Source organism: Brienomyrus brachyistius, chromosome 25 (assembly GCF_023856365.1).
Source record: "Brienomyrus brachyistius isolate T26 chromosome 25, BBRACH_0.4, whole genome shotgun sequence".
Classification (NCBI taxonomy): Eukaryota; Metazoa; Chordata; class Actinopteri; order Osteoglossiformes; family Mormyridae; genus Brienomyrus; species Brienomyrus brachyistius.
Window position 1 is genome coordinate 6,465,495 of NC_064557.1, and position 14,893 is coordinate 6,480,387.

The following is a 14,893-nucleotide window of genomic DNA, read 5'->3' on the forward strand; positions in this document are numbered from 1 at the left end:
TGGACTGGACTGGCGACTTGGGCCAGGGCTGAGACTGAACACAGGATGTGGGAGCAGAAGGATTTAGGATTCTGCTAGCTCGTAGGCACCCTTTTCGGGTCAGTGCCTGCTTAGCTCCTGCCTCAGGTCCCCGGATTACCACCTCAGAGAAGCTTCAATACTCCACAGTTTAACTGGGTGGGCAGAACTGGAGACAGGATGCAAATTGCAGGCAAGAAGACCGGAGAGGGGCCACGAGTGATGGCAAGATTAGGCACTGGACTGGAGATGGGATTTGGGGTGTAGGACTGTGGGGCTGGGAGGGGACTTAACGACCGGGCTTCCAGCCTGGGAGGGCACCCCTCTCCGAACGCCATGAGCCAGTCAGCACATGGAGGGCATCGGCCTGGGGTCCCTGGATTACCAACCCCCCAGAGGTCCGAGGATTCCAGAACAGAGAGGAACCAGGAACCCCAAACGAGAGAAAACCAGCAGAAAAAGTCACCCAGCAACCAGCCCTCCCCAGTCCTGGCACAGATGGACCGGCCTTGCAGGCTAACCTGATTGGGCAGATCTCAAACAGCATAACCTCCACAAGAAAGGAGCCCATCTCGGCTGCCCGGCAGACCACCCACTCTAACGTGGGACCTTGTAAACAGTGGACATTCAGCTCACATACGTTTTCTAAATGCAAGTTTAAACATTTTCTTGTGCATGAAGTTTTTTTAGACTAATGACTCATGAGGCCGGGGCGGCATGGTAGTGCAGTGGTTAGCACTGTATGGGGCGGCATGGTGGTGCAGTGGTTAGCACTATTGCCTCACACCGCTGGGACCCGGGTTAGAGTCTTCGCCTGGGTCACATGTGTGTGGAGTTCTCCCCATGTCATCGTAGGGTTTCCTCCAGGTACTCTGGTTTCCCCCCACAGTCCAAAAACACGCTGAGGCTAATTGGACTTGCTAAATTGCCTGTAGTAGTGCATGTGAGAGTGAATGGTGTGTGAGTGTGCCCTGCGATGAGCTGGCCCCCCATCCTGGGTTGTTCCCTGCCTCATGCCCATTGCTTCTGGGATAGGCTCCGGACCCCCCGCGACCCAGTAGGATAAGCGGTTTGGAAAATGGATGGATGGATGGATGGATGGATGGACTCGTGAGGCCAGCACTGGCACTCTTTGGGAGACCATTAAAGTTCATCTTATCTTGTTTCTCTCCCATTTAAAAAAGGCTGAATATACTAGATTAACTGTAATATCAGATGAACTGTTTAAACTAGATAGGCAGTACTCCACTGCTCCCTCTCCTGAGCGTTATAAGAAACTGCACTATGAATATGATTTGCTCTCAACGATTAAAGTATAGCAGCAGTCGTCACGTAGCAGGCAGCTCTTGGTTGATTTCGGTGATGAAGCAGACAAGCTCTTCGCAAAACCAGACACACACAACTGACACTTCAAGATTAACCCACAAAATTAAATCATCGACAGTTGACTCTGTCTCCGACCTTCATGAAGGTACTAGCGTCTTTTCACCGTACCACTCCAAACGTTTCTCCTTGGATTATTCACCTCACGCCTGTATAGACCCCAAACCTCTCATCCAGCTGTCTTATTCCAGAGTTGACAAAGAACTTGCCGCCAAACTAAGTGCATCATGCTTAAAAGTGCAGAAAGCGATTTAATCTTTATAAACTGACATGCCTTCAGTTCCCTTTCGTTTCACGGCTGGTTTCCTCTCTATCAGCCCCAGTCGTACACAGATGCTTTTCCCAAAGGTCTCCCGCCACCATCCCTCTCAGATGCAACAATTTCTCTGCTACTTAAAAGAGACAAAGATCCCCTCCTCTGCTACAGCTACAGGTCAGTGTCCCCTCAGTCTCCCCTTAAATGCAGACCTGAAGGTCTCAGCCATGGTCGTCTCTTTTTGCCTTCAGGAGACGGTGCTTGTTTGATCTCCACAGACCGATCAGGCTTCATATTGGGGAGACAGTCCTTCCATAACTCCGGCAGGCTACTTAATGAGCCCCCCCCCCCCCAATTCTGACTCTCTTGAAGTTGTTGTTTCTTTTCCGAAAAAAAATTGATGAATGGAAATTATTTGTTCTAGAAAAAGGTCACTTTAACTCCAACTCATTATCACGGATTTCATTACTTTACACCTCCGCAGTAGTGTCAGTTCACACCTATGGCGTCCATTGTCCCCCTTTCCAGCATCACCGTGGCACATGCCAAGCCAGTCCGCTTTGCCCCCTACTACCTCCCCATGCTTTTCAGCCCCTCGCTGTTTGGCTTCTCAGTAGGGAAGGTTTCAAAGGCATCAGCCGAACTCTTAAATCCTGACTTAATGCAGTCCACCTGTTTATATCCAATCCTACCACCTTCTCTCCTGGCCGTTCTGCAGGGTGCAAATAAAATTTTCATAAAAGTGAGCTTTTCCCTATTAATTTCAGTAATGATGCCTTTAATTGCTGCAAGGCTCCCATAAAACACAAAACTTGGAACCCCTTCTCAGAACACATCAATACACTGACTTATCTCCTGGAAACCTAAATAGGCCCAGTCACGCTATCCATACTACTTAACGCATTAATATTTGTTTATTTGTTGCAAATTGATTTGTATACGGCAATATTTTTGTTAATCAGTTTTCCTTGTGGTCATTACACATTCACTGTCCCATTTAATCTGTGAGGGTGTGGCAAGGGTGGGGGTGCGTGTAGGACTGAGTCGGTGTGGGTGTGGCTTGGACTGAGCTGCTACATTGTGTGTTTATTCTATTATATTAATGCGACAGCATAAGAATCAACAACAAATAATGACAGTAATCAAATGCAAAAGAAGTTTTTAATTAGTAGATAGAATGGGGAGGGTTAGAGGATCATGTTATGCAAACGAGAGTCTTGACATGAGTCATTTCTGTCGTTCAGCACTCCCCTCTTTTTGTAACGGAGATTTTTTGTTGGGTTCGCCTAGACAAAGAAACCAAAGTCTCAGTGAAATGTCAGTTCAACATCTGTACCTAACAATGAGTGAATTTCTGCTGGAACTGGAGTGAAGCATTGTGATGGAACTGCACCCTGCCTGTAAGAAAGGGATGGGAGTTACTCACGCCATGTAGCTACAGAGATCACATATGTTGTTATAGGTTTTCCCATCAGCGCCACAGACCGGCATCTCACGTGTAGGACAATTGTTGAGGTCTGTGAACTTTTCACAAGGAGGCTGTAAATGCAGGTAGACAGTGATTGGCTACATGTGTCTGCTAGAGGTACGCTGATGGAGTAACATGATCTTCAATTATAAAGATAAAATGCTCAATAAGAAATAATTGTTTGTTTTGTTGTGGATAGGATGTATAAAACATTCATGCAGGTTAGATCAAAGAAGTTACTGTCTTACCTTCCAGTTAAATGCATCTGAGGCAAGAAGCAAAAACATGGAAAAGGTTACCATACTACCTTGTGGAGAACGTTTAGTTTGTGGTGGGAATGAAGGGAGATCTTACCTGCAGTGCAGATGGCAAAGAAGAACAGCAGGAACCATTTGTTGGCCATGCTGGCTGTCGGTGGCTTCTGACGGGTGTGGGAACCGTAACAACTATTGGGAGAGAATTTAGCCACAAAACAGATCACACACATTCTTTATAACCCTGTACTCTAAGGTTAACTTTCTCACCATTGGTTTATAATTTACCCCCTGTGAGTTACCAGCTGACACCCGATGTGCATGAATATCAAAAGTTAATGCTTGCAATAAGGAATAGTTTTACTTTTTTCCCGATGTCGAACTCTTGTGGCTTTTCAGGAGCGCATTGATTGCCTCTATCCTACCTGAATGCAGCTAATGACTGATTAGCATATGGAAGTTGCATCATCAACTATATCATCGAGGTCAAACCCTCAACACTTAACATTAGTATGCAAAATTTAGGCATGTTAAATTAGGGTAAATAGTAAGTGGACCATGGTCTATGAAAGATATCACTTAAGTCATAAATAAGTAATATGATTTATTACTATACAAACATGAAATGTATCAACAGTGATAAGTTACAATAATAAAACTAAGCATAGTGGCTTTATGATGGTTCCTAAGACACTTCCAATGCGAAAATGGTCTGAGCAATTTAATAAGCAAAACGGTCAATAAGTGCTGTTTTGATGATGATGAATTCCTGAATGCTACTGGATGTTACAAATATGCACTGCTTCATATATGGAGAGTTGTCTCTGTAGTTACAGGTAAAGAATTTGTACTCATGCAGTAAATCCGCAGCGGAAGTTCCTTAGGCACAGTCGCGCAGTTAAGGTCACTGTTTTCTGCTCCCGCGTTCGATGCCGGTTTATAAATAGCGATAGTGCCAAGGATTTTTTATTTATTTTTTGAAAATCACGTATCAGAATTGTGTGTTTTTCTGAAGTCACCTCCTACAAAAAAGGGCAGGTGAGCAGAAAACTCCCCATTCCGGTTAATGTCGCCTATTGGCATGTTTGTGAAAACACCTCGGGCGTGTACAGCGGCCGTGTTTACCAACGCTGTTTTGGGGCCCCGAGAGAGTGGTGGGGGGAGCCTTAGGGCGGGCCCCAGAATCAACAAATATGGGTTTGTGCGTTAGTGTGCGTTAGTGTTTGTGTTCCATCTTGCTTGTTCATGACAAGCCACGACATGTAGTGCTACTTCATGAGCAACAATGTGAAAATCAGCCAGTGATACTCGTTCTTCAGTTTGGCTACAAAGGTCATTGACAGGGAGATTTTTGATTAAACTGCAGGCATGTTTTGGAACCTTTATTGATAGTTTTATTTTTATGCAGTGAAAGCCACACCTGCAGCTACAGCACGATGCACATACTTAGTGGAGACATTAATCAGGTCTGTTAAGGATGACATAACTTGTATATTTTTGTGTCCGATTCCATTACATTTAAAAAAAAATCTTTCAATAAATACATAACATGATTATTGTATGTAACCTCTTTGATGTGAATATATTTTCAATGCATTCAAGTAATATGCAGTTTCCGCATCTTTATATCTTTATATCAGGTGCACCTGTCCAATCCAAAGACAAGAGTAAGAAAATCAGTAAAGAATTTAAGAGATTAAAAGAATTTAATTAGTTAGGCATAACTCAATGCTGGAAACGTTTCAAATCGATACAGATCTAAACCAGGTAACCTTTATATTACACACAGTCATAAAAGTAACTAAAAGCATAACATCTCTGTTACAAGGCTGTTTCTAAAAATGTTTTAAATGGGGTGGTGCAGGGCAGACCAAACACCATTTGGGGGGGGGGGGGGGGAATGGGAAGTCAGAAAATAAATGCAGTGTTGAAAATTGACTTCCAATTCAATAATAATAATGATGATAAGTATAATAATAAATGACTGTGATTATTATTTGCTGTTGTTATTGTTGTTGTTGTTGGTGATGATGATGTTGACCGACGTGCCCATAGAGCATAAAGAGACCTTGTTACATGTTTCGATTTGCATAATTCAGTGTGTGTGTGTGAGTGTGTGTGTGTGTGGGGGGGTAATTCTTCAGTTCATCGTGTCTCTTCTCCTGTTTTAAAAATTCAGCATCTCAAATCTAGCGGCTAAAGGCAGCTCTCTCATCCAGCGGTGCCGAGCATTGTGAAATTTACAGGCAGTCAGTCAGGCAGTGATTGACAGCACTCTGATTCGATGCCATTGGACATTGCCAGTACCCTAGGCCAATGGTGTTACCTGGGGGGGGGGGGGGACCAATCATATTTCAGGGGGGCCCTGTGCCAACTTGCCCCTGCTCTGTTAATCCCACATGCTTCTACACTGAGGTCACAATTCAAAGTATTAACTATAAAAGTAAATAAATAACTAGCATATTACAGGCACACCTCAGATCATGAAACCAATAAGCATTTTAAGATGGGTGGGGGCAAAAACACGATTTAATTACACTTGTATTCTCTCTCTGCACATTAATCACTCAGAAGTTAAAGCCCTTCTAGTCGACATTTGCTTCTCCCTCTCTCTGTTTTCGGATAAGCTTCAGCTACGTCCTTCAACGCCTCTCGTCTTTCACGACCCAGATGAGTTCTTTGAATCTCCTGCAGAAAAGGGGCTACAGTCCCTTTCAGTGAAATAACAAATAACCCTTTAGGCTGCAGCGAATGACAAATTAAACAAAAAAAAATGTTGCTACAGTGACTGATGCCATTTTTTTTTTTGACTGAAAGTACTTGGTAATGCTTAATATCTGAATGTAACAAGGGATGAATTTATACTGGAACATGTGAAATATTGTGATAGAACTGGCACCCTGCCAGTAAGACATGGGTGGCAGTACTTACAGCCTTTGGACACAGAGGGCACACTCATTGGGGTAGGTGTTCCCATCAGTGCCACACACAGGGAGAAAGTTCATGGGACAAGCGCCGATTGGGTTCATTTTCCCACAAGCAGGCTATGAATACAGGGGGGGCAGTGACTGGCATTGTGGGTTTGCTGCAGCTACTCTGTCATTAACAGCTACGTCTGTTAATTAACGGAAATATTGATCTCATGTTCGCAGTTGTGACACATCGTTTATCCCAAGCTGTTACTGTATTTGTTACTATATCTGTGATCATCACACTCCTTTGTAACTGTAGGTCTTTTGGGAGTTAAACCCCTGAACTGAGTAACAATCACTTGAATTATATAACGATACTGTAATCTCCCGTGTTACATAGATGAATCCACCATCCCAGCTGAAGCACCATGTAAATGTTCCAACATGCAGATGATGAATGTAGGTGATGTATGCAAAGGAAAAATGACATTGCATTTTGGACACTATAGGCCAGTGTTTCCTCACCCGGTCCTCAGGGTCTCCAGACGGTCCACGTCTTTGCTCCCTCCCAGCTCCCTGCCAGACAGTCCACATTTTTGCACCCTCCCAACTTCCTACCCATAGCTGGGGGGGAGCAAAAACGTGGACCGTCTGGGAGTCCCTGAGGACTGGATTGAGAAACACTCACATGGCCTTATGTCTGAGATAGCAGGGAAAAGGCTGTGCTTCTTATTTGGTTTTAATATATTCCCTAATAACTTATTTTCTGATGTGGATTCATAACAGAAACGACACACAATTTTTATTGAATGCATTTATTAATTATGACAGCACAGTGTTTAATATGAGGTAAATGATTCAAGTTAATGGTGAGCAAGAATGAAAAGAATGATGTATAAAAGATCAACTTTACCACTGGTTAATAAAACTAAGATACACAGATTTTCTACTAGTAATCCCAGTTATAATATGCCAAAGAAAAAAGTAATTAGCAGAAAGAATGAGGAGGGATAGAGGATCATGTCAATCAAATGTCAAGAGTCTGATCATGTGAGTCAGTGTCGTCCTTCAACAGCTGTTGTCTTTCACAATCAAGATGTTTTCTTTGGTTATCCTAGAGAAAGAAACCAACGTCTCTTTGAGCGAAATATCAGTTCAATTTCTGAAGGTAACAATGGATGAATTTATACTGGAACATGTGAAATATTGTGATGGAACTGGCACCCTGCCAGTAAGATATGGGTGGCAGTACTTACAGCCTCTGGACACAGAGGGCACACTCGTTGGGGTAGGTGTTCCCATCAGTGCCACACACAGGGAGAAAGTTCATGGGACAAGCGCCGATTGGGTCCATTTTCCCACAAGCAGGCTGTGAATACAGGGGGGGACAGTGACTGGCATTGTGAGTCTGCTGCAGCTACTCTGTCATTAACTGCATGGTCATCACACTCCTTGGTAACTGTAGGTCTTTTGAGAGGTAAACCAGTGAACTGAGTAACAGCCAGTTCAATCGTATAAAGAAAACTCTCAATATAAGACAGAAATATTTGCTTGTTGTATTGTAGGTAGGATGTATAGGACATTCATTTAATCATGCAAATAAAAGTCACCATCTTACCTCCCTGGGTCTGCTGGTTTTCCCAATTGACTCTAAAACAAGAAGCACATACATGGAAAAGGTTGTTATCATAACAGTTTGTAGCTGGTAAGTTGAGTTTGCTGGTATGTGGGAATGAAGGGAGGTCTTACCTGCAGTGCAGATGGCAAAGAAGAACAGCAGGAACCATTTGTTGGCCATGCTGGATGTCGGTGACTTCTGACGGGTGTGGGAACCGTAACAGCCGGCAGGAGAGACTTTAGCCACAAAACAGGTCACTCACACTACACTCTCACTCCAGCCAGCTCACCATAGGAAACCATGGAACTAACCACAAAGCCTTAGCTGCATAATGATCTTATGTTCGTTCATCATTAATGAACCAGAATCTTTTATCTCAAGCAGTTACTATTTTTGTTACTATATCTGTTAATTAAACTCTTGTGAGCAACCGAAGGAACAATTAATGAATAACACGCTAACTGAAATACTGATCTCACGTTTGCAGTTGTGACACATCTTTTATCTCAAGGTGTTACTATATTTGTTACTATATCTGTTAATTCTGTAAACCTTTTTGAACAACTGAAGAAACTACTGAAGGAACAAGTAATGAACAACACAAATACTCATGTTTGTTCATCATTAATGAATCGTAACACATCTTTCATCTCAAGAAGCTACTATATTTGTTCATGATTTGTACTTCAGTAGTAACTGAGTAATTACTAAGTATTTGTGCCACAAATGGGTTTAACTCCCATTTTGCCAGTTCACAACAGTGACTAGCATAGGCTGCACATTGCGTAACTAATCACAAAATAATAATGGAGCGTTAAGGAATACATTAAAATAAACCATATCTTTATGTTAAATCTGTAATTTCATAAAGTGTGAAAACAGGCGCATTTTTTGTCGCATTGTTATTTTGATTAAAGGTTATGTGCTTTTGACAGCCATTTGTTCTAAATGATCGTCAAAGCTAACACTCGTTATGAAAAAAACAATTACATGTGTACAATTCCATATAACTTCTCTAGTCACAAGTTAAATATATTTGCTCATGCAGTGAATCCACAATGAGTGTTTTATTTGTGCACAATTGTGCAGTTAATACCACTATTTTCTTAGTCAACTGCTGCAGTCTGTCCAGGATAATAATATTGTACAATGGCCATTGTTGTTTTACTTAAATCACTTACTTTTCCAGTGACTCACTGAGAACATGAGCTGTCAGTTCAATATTTAGGTTAAAAAGTATGAACAATTGCATCGAGATGGTTCTGAAACCGCACCTCAAGTGCGTACATTAGCTTTTTTGTCTATCACCTTTCAATCACCTAAGTTTCAGTGCCGACATGTAATGACATGAAGCGTTACGTCATCAGCTTTAATGCAAAAAATAAGCCAGTTGAATATATAAAGGTCATTCGCACTGGGATTTTCGATGGCATTGTAAGTCTCAAAGGGAAGAGAGTTATTTTTGTTTGTCAAAAGATCTGTTTATAAAGCTGCATTTATAGGTTTATCGATAGCCATGCAATGAAATAATCCTTGCTTAGTGAATTCATTAGTCAGGTCCTCTAGATACCTAGAACTCATGAAGACATTTATAGCTTTAAACCTATATTTCAAAGACGTACCCTAACAGGAAGCGCATAGCGGGTGAGGTGTGCTAATGTACCTCCTCATAAACCCTATGAACTCCTTCCAAAAAAGCCAGTGACTTTGGGGACGTGGAGTAGACCTAACTGGCAAACTGCAGGTATCTGGGACTTCGGTAAAACCTCTTAAAAACCGTGTACAGCCAGTCCCTGGGTTAAGAACATCCAACTTACCCAAACTCGTACTTATACGCTGACTACCTTAAAGTATGCTGCATGAAAAATTCGCGTTAAATAAAAAGGTTCATAATAACGAACGGACGTACTAATACTGTGATGCTACTGAAAACATCATGCAGCTTCAGTGGTTTGTAAACTCAAGGTACAGTACAGCACCGTATGTAGTCACTTTTATTGGTGCTGTATAATGACAAAAACAATAAAATCAACAATAATAAGAAGAGCAATAACAATTAATAATATCAATAACATTATTATTATTTATGCACTGTATATATTGTCCCAACTTACCTACAAAGCACACTAAAAGACAGACTAAGACATCAGATCTGGTCCGTAACCTGGAGACTGCCTTGCTGTGCTAATTTCCAGATTGTTCAGCGCATTTCAAACATGATTTACACATTTCTCCCATTAGCTATGTGCCGTAGGTTTCCCAGGGCAGGGCTCGGGTTTCGCCCCCGCCCCGACTCCAGGATCCCGTCCACGCCGCTCCTCACTTCCCGGCCCCAGACTCGGAACGGACGCCGTCCGGCATCCCGACAGCTCTGTCACCGATTCCCTGATTGCGTGCTTTTCTAACCTGTGTATTGCTTGTATATGACGTTGGATTGTTTTCCGATTTTTGATTCTCGCCTCGCTCTTTTTTTTATACCTTTGCTGTGTTTCATTTGCTATTTTGTTCTCGGTTTTCTTTGGTTTACGGCTTGTGCGCCTTTCTGCCCGGGACGGAGTCCCTGACATTTCGGTTAGCGAGGCCGGTGGAGCGTTTGTCTTTTGGTTTACTTTTCTTTAGCATTTAGGTGAGATTAGCTGTGGGTCGCGTTGAAGTTGGGGATTTCTGATCACTACCAAAGTCTTTGGCAAAGGGTTACTTGTTCAGTGTCAGTATCGTGTGTGAATAAAATATAAAAATACAAAAAATATCCCTTTGCCTACTGGTGTTCCCTTCTTCCCCTTACCCTGTCCCTTTACCCCATTCTCCTTCCCGTCTAATACCGTTACACTTCAACCCTAGACTGGAGGTCGTAACACATTACACTGCGACATTCATGAGGGCTTCAAGACAGGTAGCTGTGAATCTATAATTATTCAAATTTTGAAATTTTATTGTATTCTGTAAATAAATGTAGTATAATACACATAACAGACTTTCATAGCCTCTCGTTACACTTCAAATGTAAACATGCCAATGCAGCCCAGTGATCACCTGGATCTTTTAGCCACCTCAAGAGGACCTGATCATAAATACACACGGGGAACGGAAAATTATCATACCAGGAGTACTTAATACTAATGCTCAGCTCTTCCATTGAGGTGCTTCATGAACTTCAAAATTACAGAAAAACAAAGCAGGGATAGAAGGTCCCACTGGATCTAACCAGGCGTCACGTCATTTTTGTGGAAATTTGCAGAAATTTATCAGAAAACCATACAGACCTGATGACAACATTGATCTGTTCACGCGTTCCACAAAATAAACATCCAACATATGTCTGAACTAACTTCCTGAGGTATTCAGAGAGACGAGGCATGAGCTCCTCAGCAAACAAAAAGATCTTAAAATTATACGTTATATTTTCTGGCCAAATTTGTCCTTTCTGTTCATCTTCTTCCGAACTGATTCAAATAAAAACAAAATGTACCACGATGCGGGGGAGAGTACCACATCACACAGTAAAAGGGAATGATACATAAATTCTGGTCTTAACTCAAAATAATAAACACCTTGCTAATATATTGTAATAAGTAACAAAACTTTCAATGGTTTTACTCTTCGGTAAGAAATATAAGGCTTAACGACTATTCTGTGCTCTGTGTTCCAAAGAGTCAACCCTGAACTGTGTTCACAGTTGTCTGCAGTGTCTTGCTGGAATCATCGTAATCACATTGTATAGAGTTCTACTGTACTGGCTAAACACCCTCAGTGGAGGACAAAAATGGAGTATATCCCAGGTTCAGCATCACTAGACGAGGGGCTTTCGGTGCATTGTTGATGACACGAAGGGGAGGTTTTGCATTGACGTTTTCTGTAGCGTGCTGGAGTTTTCGCGTTCTCCATTTTCACTCAGATCTACTGGAAAAGAAAGCGTACGTTCATCTTCAAGAGTCGGAAGAAGGACGACGCGGCTGAAGGAAGCTTCCGTTTGACTCGTCGGCCTTGAGGAGTCCAGCGCTGTAGTTCCAACGCCCGTGCTGCTCTGCTTTATCTGTTGCCATGGTTCTCATCACTTTGGTCTTTAGCGAAATTAACGAACACCTAGAAGAGAGGAAGGTGGTTTGGATATGAGAGGACGTGAGAGAGCATTAATTGAAGAGCTTTCAATTATAATTCCAGATTGTGATGAAGATGGAGCCATTAGCTAGTTTTGACCATTTCAGGGGATTTGAGCCTCATTGTCCTTTAACATAATTTAGTCCAAGGAAAACATATAAAGATCTAGGATGTTCCAATATATTGTGAACCACCATTAAAGCTGCACTTATTATGGGTTGTGTGCCAATATAGCCCTATTAAAAATAAGGGGGTACACATCCCCCACCCCCCCTGGTTCCTTGCTCTTAACCCCAATTGCTCCAGGGACCACCTGACCCTGGTCACTCAGATAAAAAATGTCTGCTAATGAAGTAAATGAAGCTTAGCTTGTGCAATGACCCCACTGAAGTTACCTTTCTTGGTCGTTACTGAAATTGGCAACGCAGGAATTTGGCTACTTTTCCTGACGGAGGTGTCGGTGTTGTGTGACAGGCCAGGCTTACTTGGTCGAGTGTGGTCTGCGACACTGAGTAGTCCTCTATCTGCAGACGCTGCTTGTTCCTGCACAGAACGTCGAAGATGCGTGCCAGCGAGGCGAGCGAGGAGGGCAGCTGGTACTGCAGCATGCTCCGGTGGGTCTCCTTCAGCACGCTGCCCGGGAGTTCCTTCTCGACAAATTCCATCACAGGCTGCAGGTCCGGCTCAGGTCCCGATACCCGCAGGACGATGGTGTACCCATCCCCGAATCTGTAGGGAGGACCAGGCACACGCACAAGTAAATGTTACAGCTACACTGGAGAAAATATGGACAGCTTCAGTTGTCACTGTGTTTAACCATTTATGCAAATATGTTCAGAAACAACCAGTGGATGGAAAAAATGTAAAGAAGTTCAGGCTGTAGCTCTGTGGTCACAGAGGCTCCGGCTCTCACCTGTTCTTCAGGTGCTGAACGCTTCCCAGACAGCGGAACCTGCCGTTGACCATGATGGCAATTCTGGTGCAGAGAGCCTCACACTCTTCCATGCTGCGGACCAAAGCAAAGCTGTTAATGTTACAGCCTTAAGCAATTTCCTCTGGCATTTAATAGTTTTCTGATTTTCAGATTTTTTCCAGGAATCCTTCAGGTGATTAAATCACAGACTCATAAGGACACACCTACTACGATGTTTGCCAGTGCTGGTCAAAACCCACGTGGTGCCCTGGGCAAGCTTGATCAGTACCCCCCACTCGGTACACTTCAACACCCAACTGCAAGCAGTCTGCTAAGTTGGTGGCCCCTTAGAAGATGGTCCACGGTGGTTACAGTATCCATCTTTTCCTTACCTGTGTGAGGTGAGGACCACAGAGCGGCCCTGTTTGAGGATGCTGAGGATGCAGTTCCAGAGCGCTCGGCGAGCCTTGGGGTCCATGCCGGTGGTGGGCTCGTCCTGTTACAAGCAGCACGTCAGGTACAGGTCAGGTACAGGTCATGTACAGCTCAGGTGCAGGTCATATACAAGTAATGTACAGGTCATGTACAGCTCATGTACAGCTCAGGTGCAGGTCATGTACAGGTAATGTACAGGTCAGGTACAGCTCAGGTACAGGTCAGGTACAGGTCAGATACAGCTCAGGTGCAGGTCATGTACAGCTCAGGTACAGGTCATATACAGCTCAGGTACAGGTCATGTACAGGTAATATACAGGTCAGGTACAGGTCATATACAGCTCAGGTACAGGTCATGTACAGGTCATATACAGCTCAGGTACAGGTCATATACAGCTCAGGTACAGGTCAGATACAGGTCAGATACAGCTCAGGTACAGGTCATGTACAGCTCAGGTACAGGTCATGTACAGCTCAGGTGCAGGTCATGTACAGGTCATGTACAGATCATGTACAGGTCAGGTACAGGTCGGCAACAAACAGCCAGAATATCAATGGTAGCAATAACATTTTTGCATCCTAGCATTTTATGCTACAGGTGTCCTACAAATTCTGGAGTTGTTTTTGAACATTAAGCAAAATTAACCCACTGTTAAAATGAAAAGTAATGCACATCAGACACAAAATACTGCCCACAAATATTTCCCTGTATAGGATGGAAACCTGCCAGGAATTTTACTCTCTGTATTGTTGCACAACATCAGTGAAATCCTACAGGGAAAGCTATGCTTCTGGATCGCGTGACTATGATCACTTTGACGTTGTAGCTAAAAAAAAAGCTAAGGTGTGTTATGAGGGAACGAAACACTCCAGCTACAACCTGGACACTGACCACTTTAGATTACTTAGATTAATTCAAATAAGATTAATGATTGGAGTGGAAGGTTAATTATTGTGCAGAGAATGACAGCTCATGCTTTGTCCCTCTCAGAACTTACCAAGAACACAACACGTGGTCCTCCAATCAGAGCAATGGCAGTGGACAGCTTCCTCATGTTCCCTCCGCTGTAACTTCCAGCCATCTTGTCTATGCACTTCTGCAGGCCCAGTTTGCAGACTCCCCACTCAGCGACCTGGAACAGAAATCTGATCTTCAGAAACCCTTTAACGATTCAGCCCAATATCTGGGATCACAACTCAGTTTGTACCTTAACTTCGTTTGCCACAAAAAAAAAGAAAGAAATGGTCACTCACTTTGCAAACTTCTTTCGCTGGCACCCCACGCAAGACGGCGTAGAACTCTAGATGCTCACGGCCAGTCAGGAGATCGTTGATCGCATCAAACTGAGGGCAGTATCCCATGTTCTGATGCACTTCATCAATCTCTGTCAGCACGCTGTCAAAAAGCCACCAATGACATCGACTTACTAGGTGAAAGTCCAAATTAAGTCTCTAGTTGGTTCAAGCCAAATCCCAGAATATAGTTAGTCCACTAAAAGTTACTAAAGACAGCACAAACAACAAGAGAAGGGTGAAAA

The 14,893-nt window shown here is 43.1% G+C and overlaps 3 protein-coding genes across 7 annotated transcripts in view; all 3 read right to left on the reverse strand.

The window, feature by feature from the left end:
- Nucleotides 1-2,799: 2,799 nt before the first annotated feature.
- On the reverse strand, nucleotides 2,800-4,385 carry LOC125720528 (trypsin inhibitor ClTI-1-like). The gene is made up of 5 exons (XM_048996037.1): nucleotides 4,235-4,385; nucleotides 3,480-3,571; nucleotides 3,374-3,390; nucleotides 3,084-3,196; nucleotides 2,800-2,943 (listed from the first exon to the last, which is right to left on the reverse strand). Exons 2-5 carry the CDS (start codon nucleotides 3,526-3,528, stop codon nucleotides 2,898-2,900), a joined length of 225 nt encoding a protein of 74 aa, XP_048851994.1. The 5' UTR covers nucleotides 3,529-3,571; nucleotides 4,235-4,385; the 3' UTR covers nucleotides 2,800-2,897.
- A 2,705-nt stretch (nucleotides 4,386-7,090) lies between these two features.
- Nucleotides 7,091-10,637, reverse strand: LOC125720527 (probable pancreatic secretory proteinase inhibitor). 2 transcript variants are annotated; one of them, XM_048996036.1, is made up of 5 exons: nucleotides 10,024-10,637; nucleotides 8,041-8,107; nucleotides 7,910-7,941; nucleotides 7,548-7,660; nucleotides 7,091-7,405 (listed from the first exon to the last, which is right to left on the reverse strand). In XM_048996036.1, exons 2-5 carry the CDS (start codon nucleotides 8,087-8,089, stop codon nucleotides 7,360-7,362), a joined length of 240 nt encoding a protein of 79 aa, XP_048851993.1. In that variant the 5' UTR covers nucleotides 8,090-8,107; nucleotides 10,024-10,637; the 3' UTR covers nucleotides 7,091-7,359. The 2 variants fall into 2 exon arrangements, with proteins under 2 accessions (XP_048851993.1, XP_048851992.1); XM_048996035.1 differs by having other exon boundaries at nucleotides 8,041-8,145; nucleotides 10,024-10,632.
- A 183-nt stretch (nucleotides 10,638-10,820) lies between these two features.
- LOC125720520 (phospholipid-transporting ATPase ABCA1-like) overlaps nucleotides 10,821-14,893 on the reverse strand; it is a 43,202-nt gene continuing 39,129 nt past the window's right edge. For all 4 annotated transcript variants that reach the window (XM_048996021.1, XM_048996019.1, XM_048996018.1 and 1 more), the window contains exons 45-50: nucleotides 14,610-14,751; nucleotides 14,354-14,488; nucleotides 13,313-13,416; nucleotides 12,921-13,013; nucleotides 12,493-12,736; nucleotides 10,821-11,992 (exon numbers count right to left, since the gene is read on the reverse strand). In XM_048996021.1, the coding sequence (XP_048851978.1) occupies nucleotides 11,939-11,992; nucleotides 12,493-12,736; nucleotides 12,921-13,013; nucleotides 13,313-13,416; nucleotides 14,354-14,488; nucleotides 14,610-14,751 (772 nt within the window). In that variant the 3' untranslated portion in view covers nucleotides 10,821-11,938. The remainder of the gene's footprint in view (nucleotides 11,993-12,492; nucleotides 12,737-12,920; nucleotides 13,014-13,312; nucleotides 13,417-14,353; nucleotides 14,489-14,609; nucleotides 14,752-14,893) is intronic.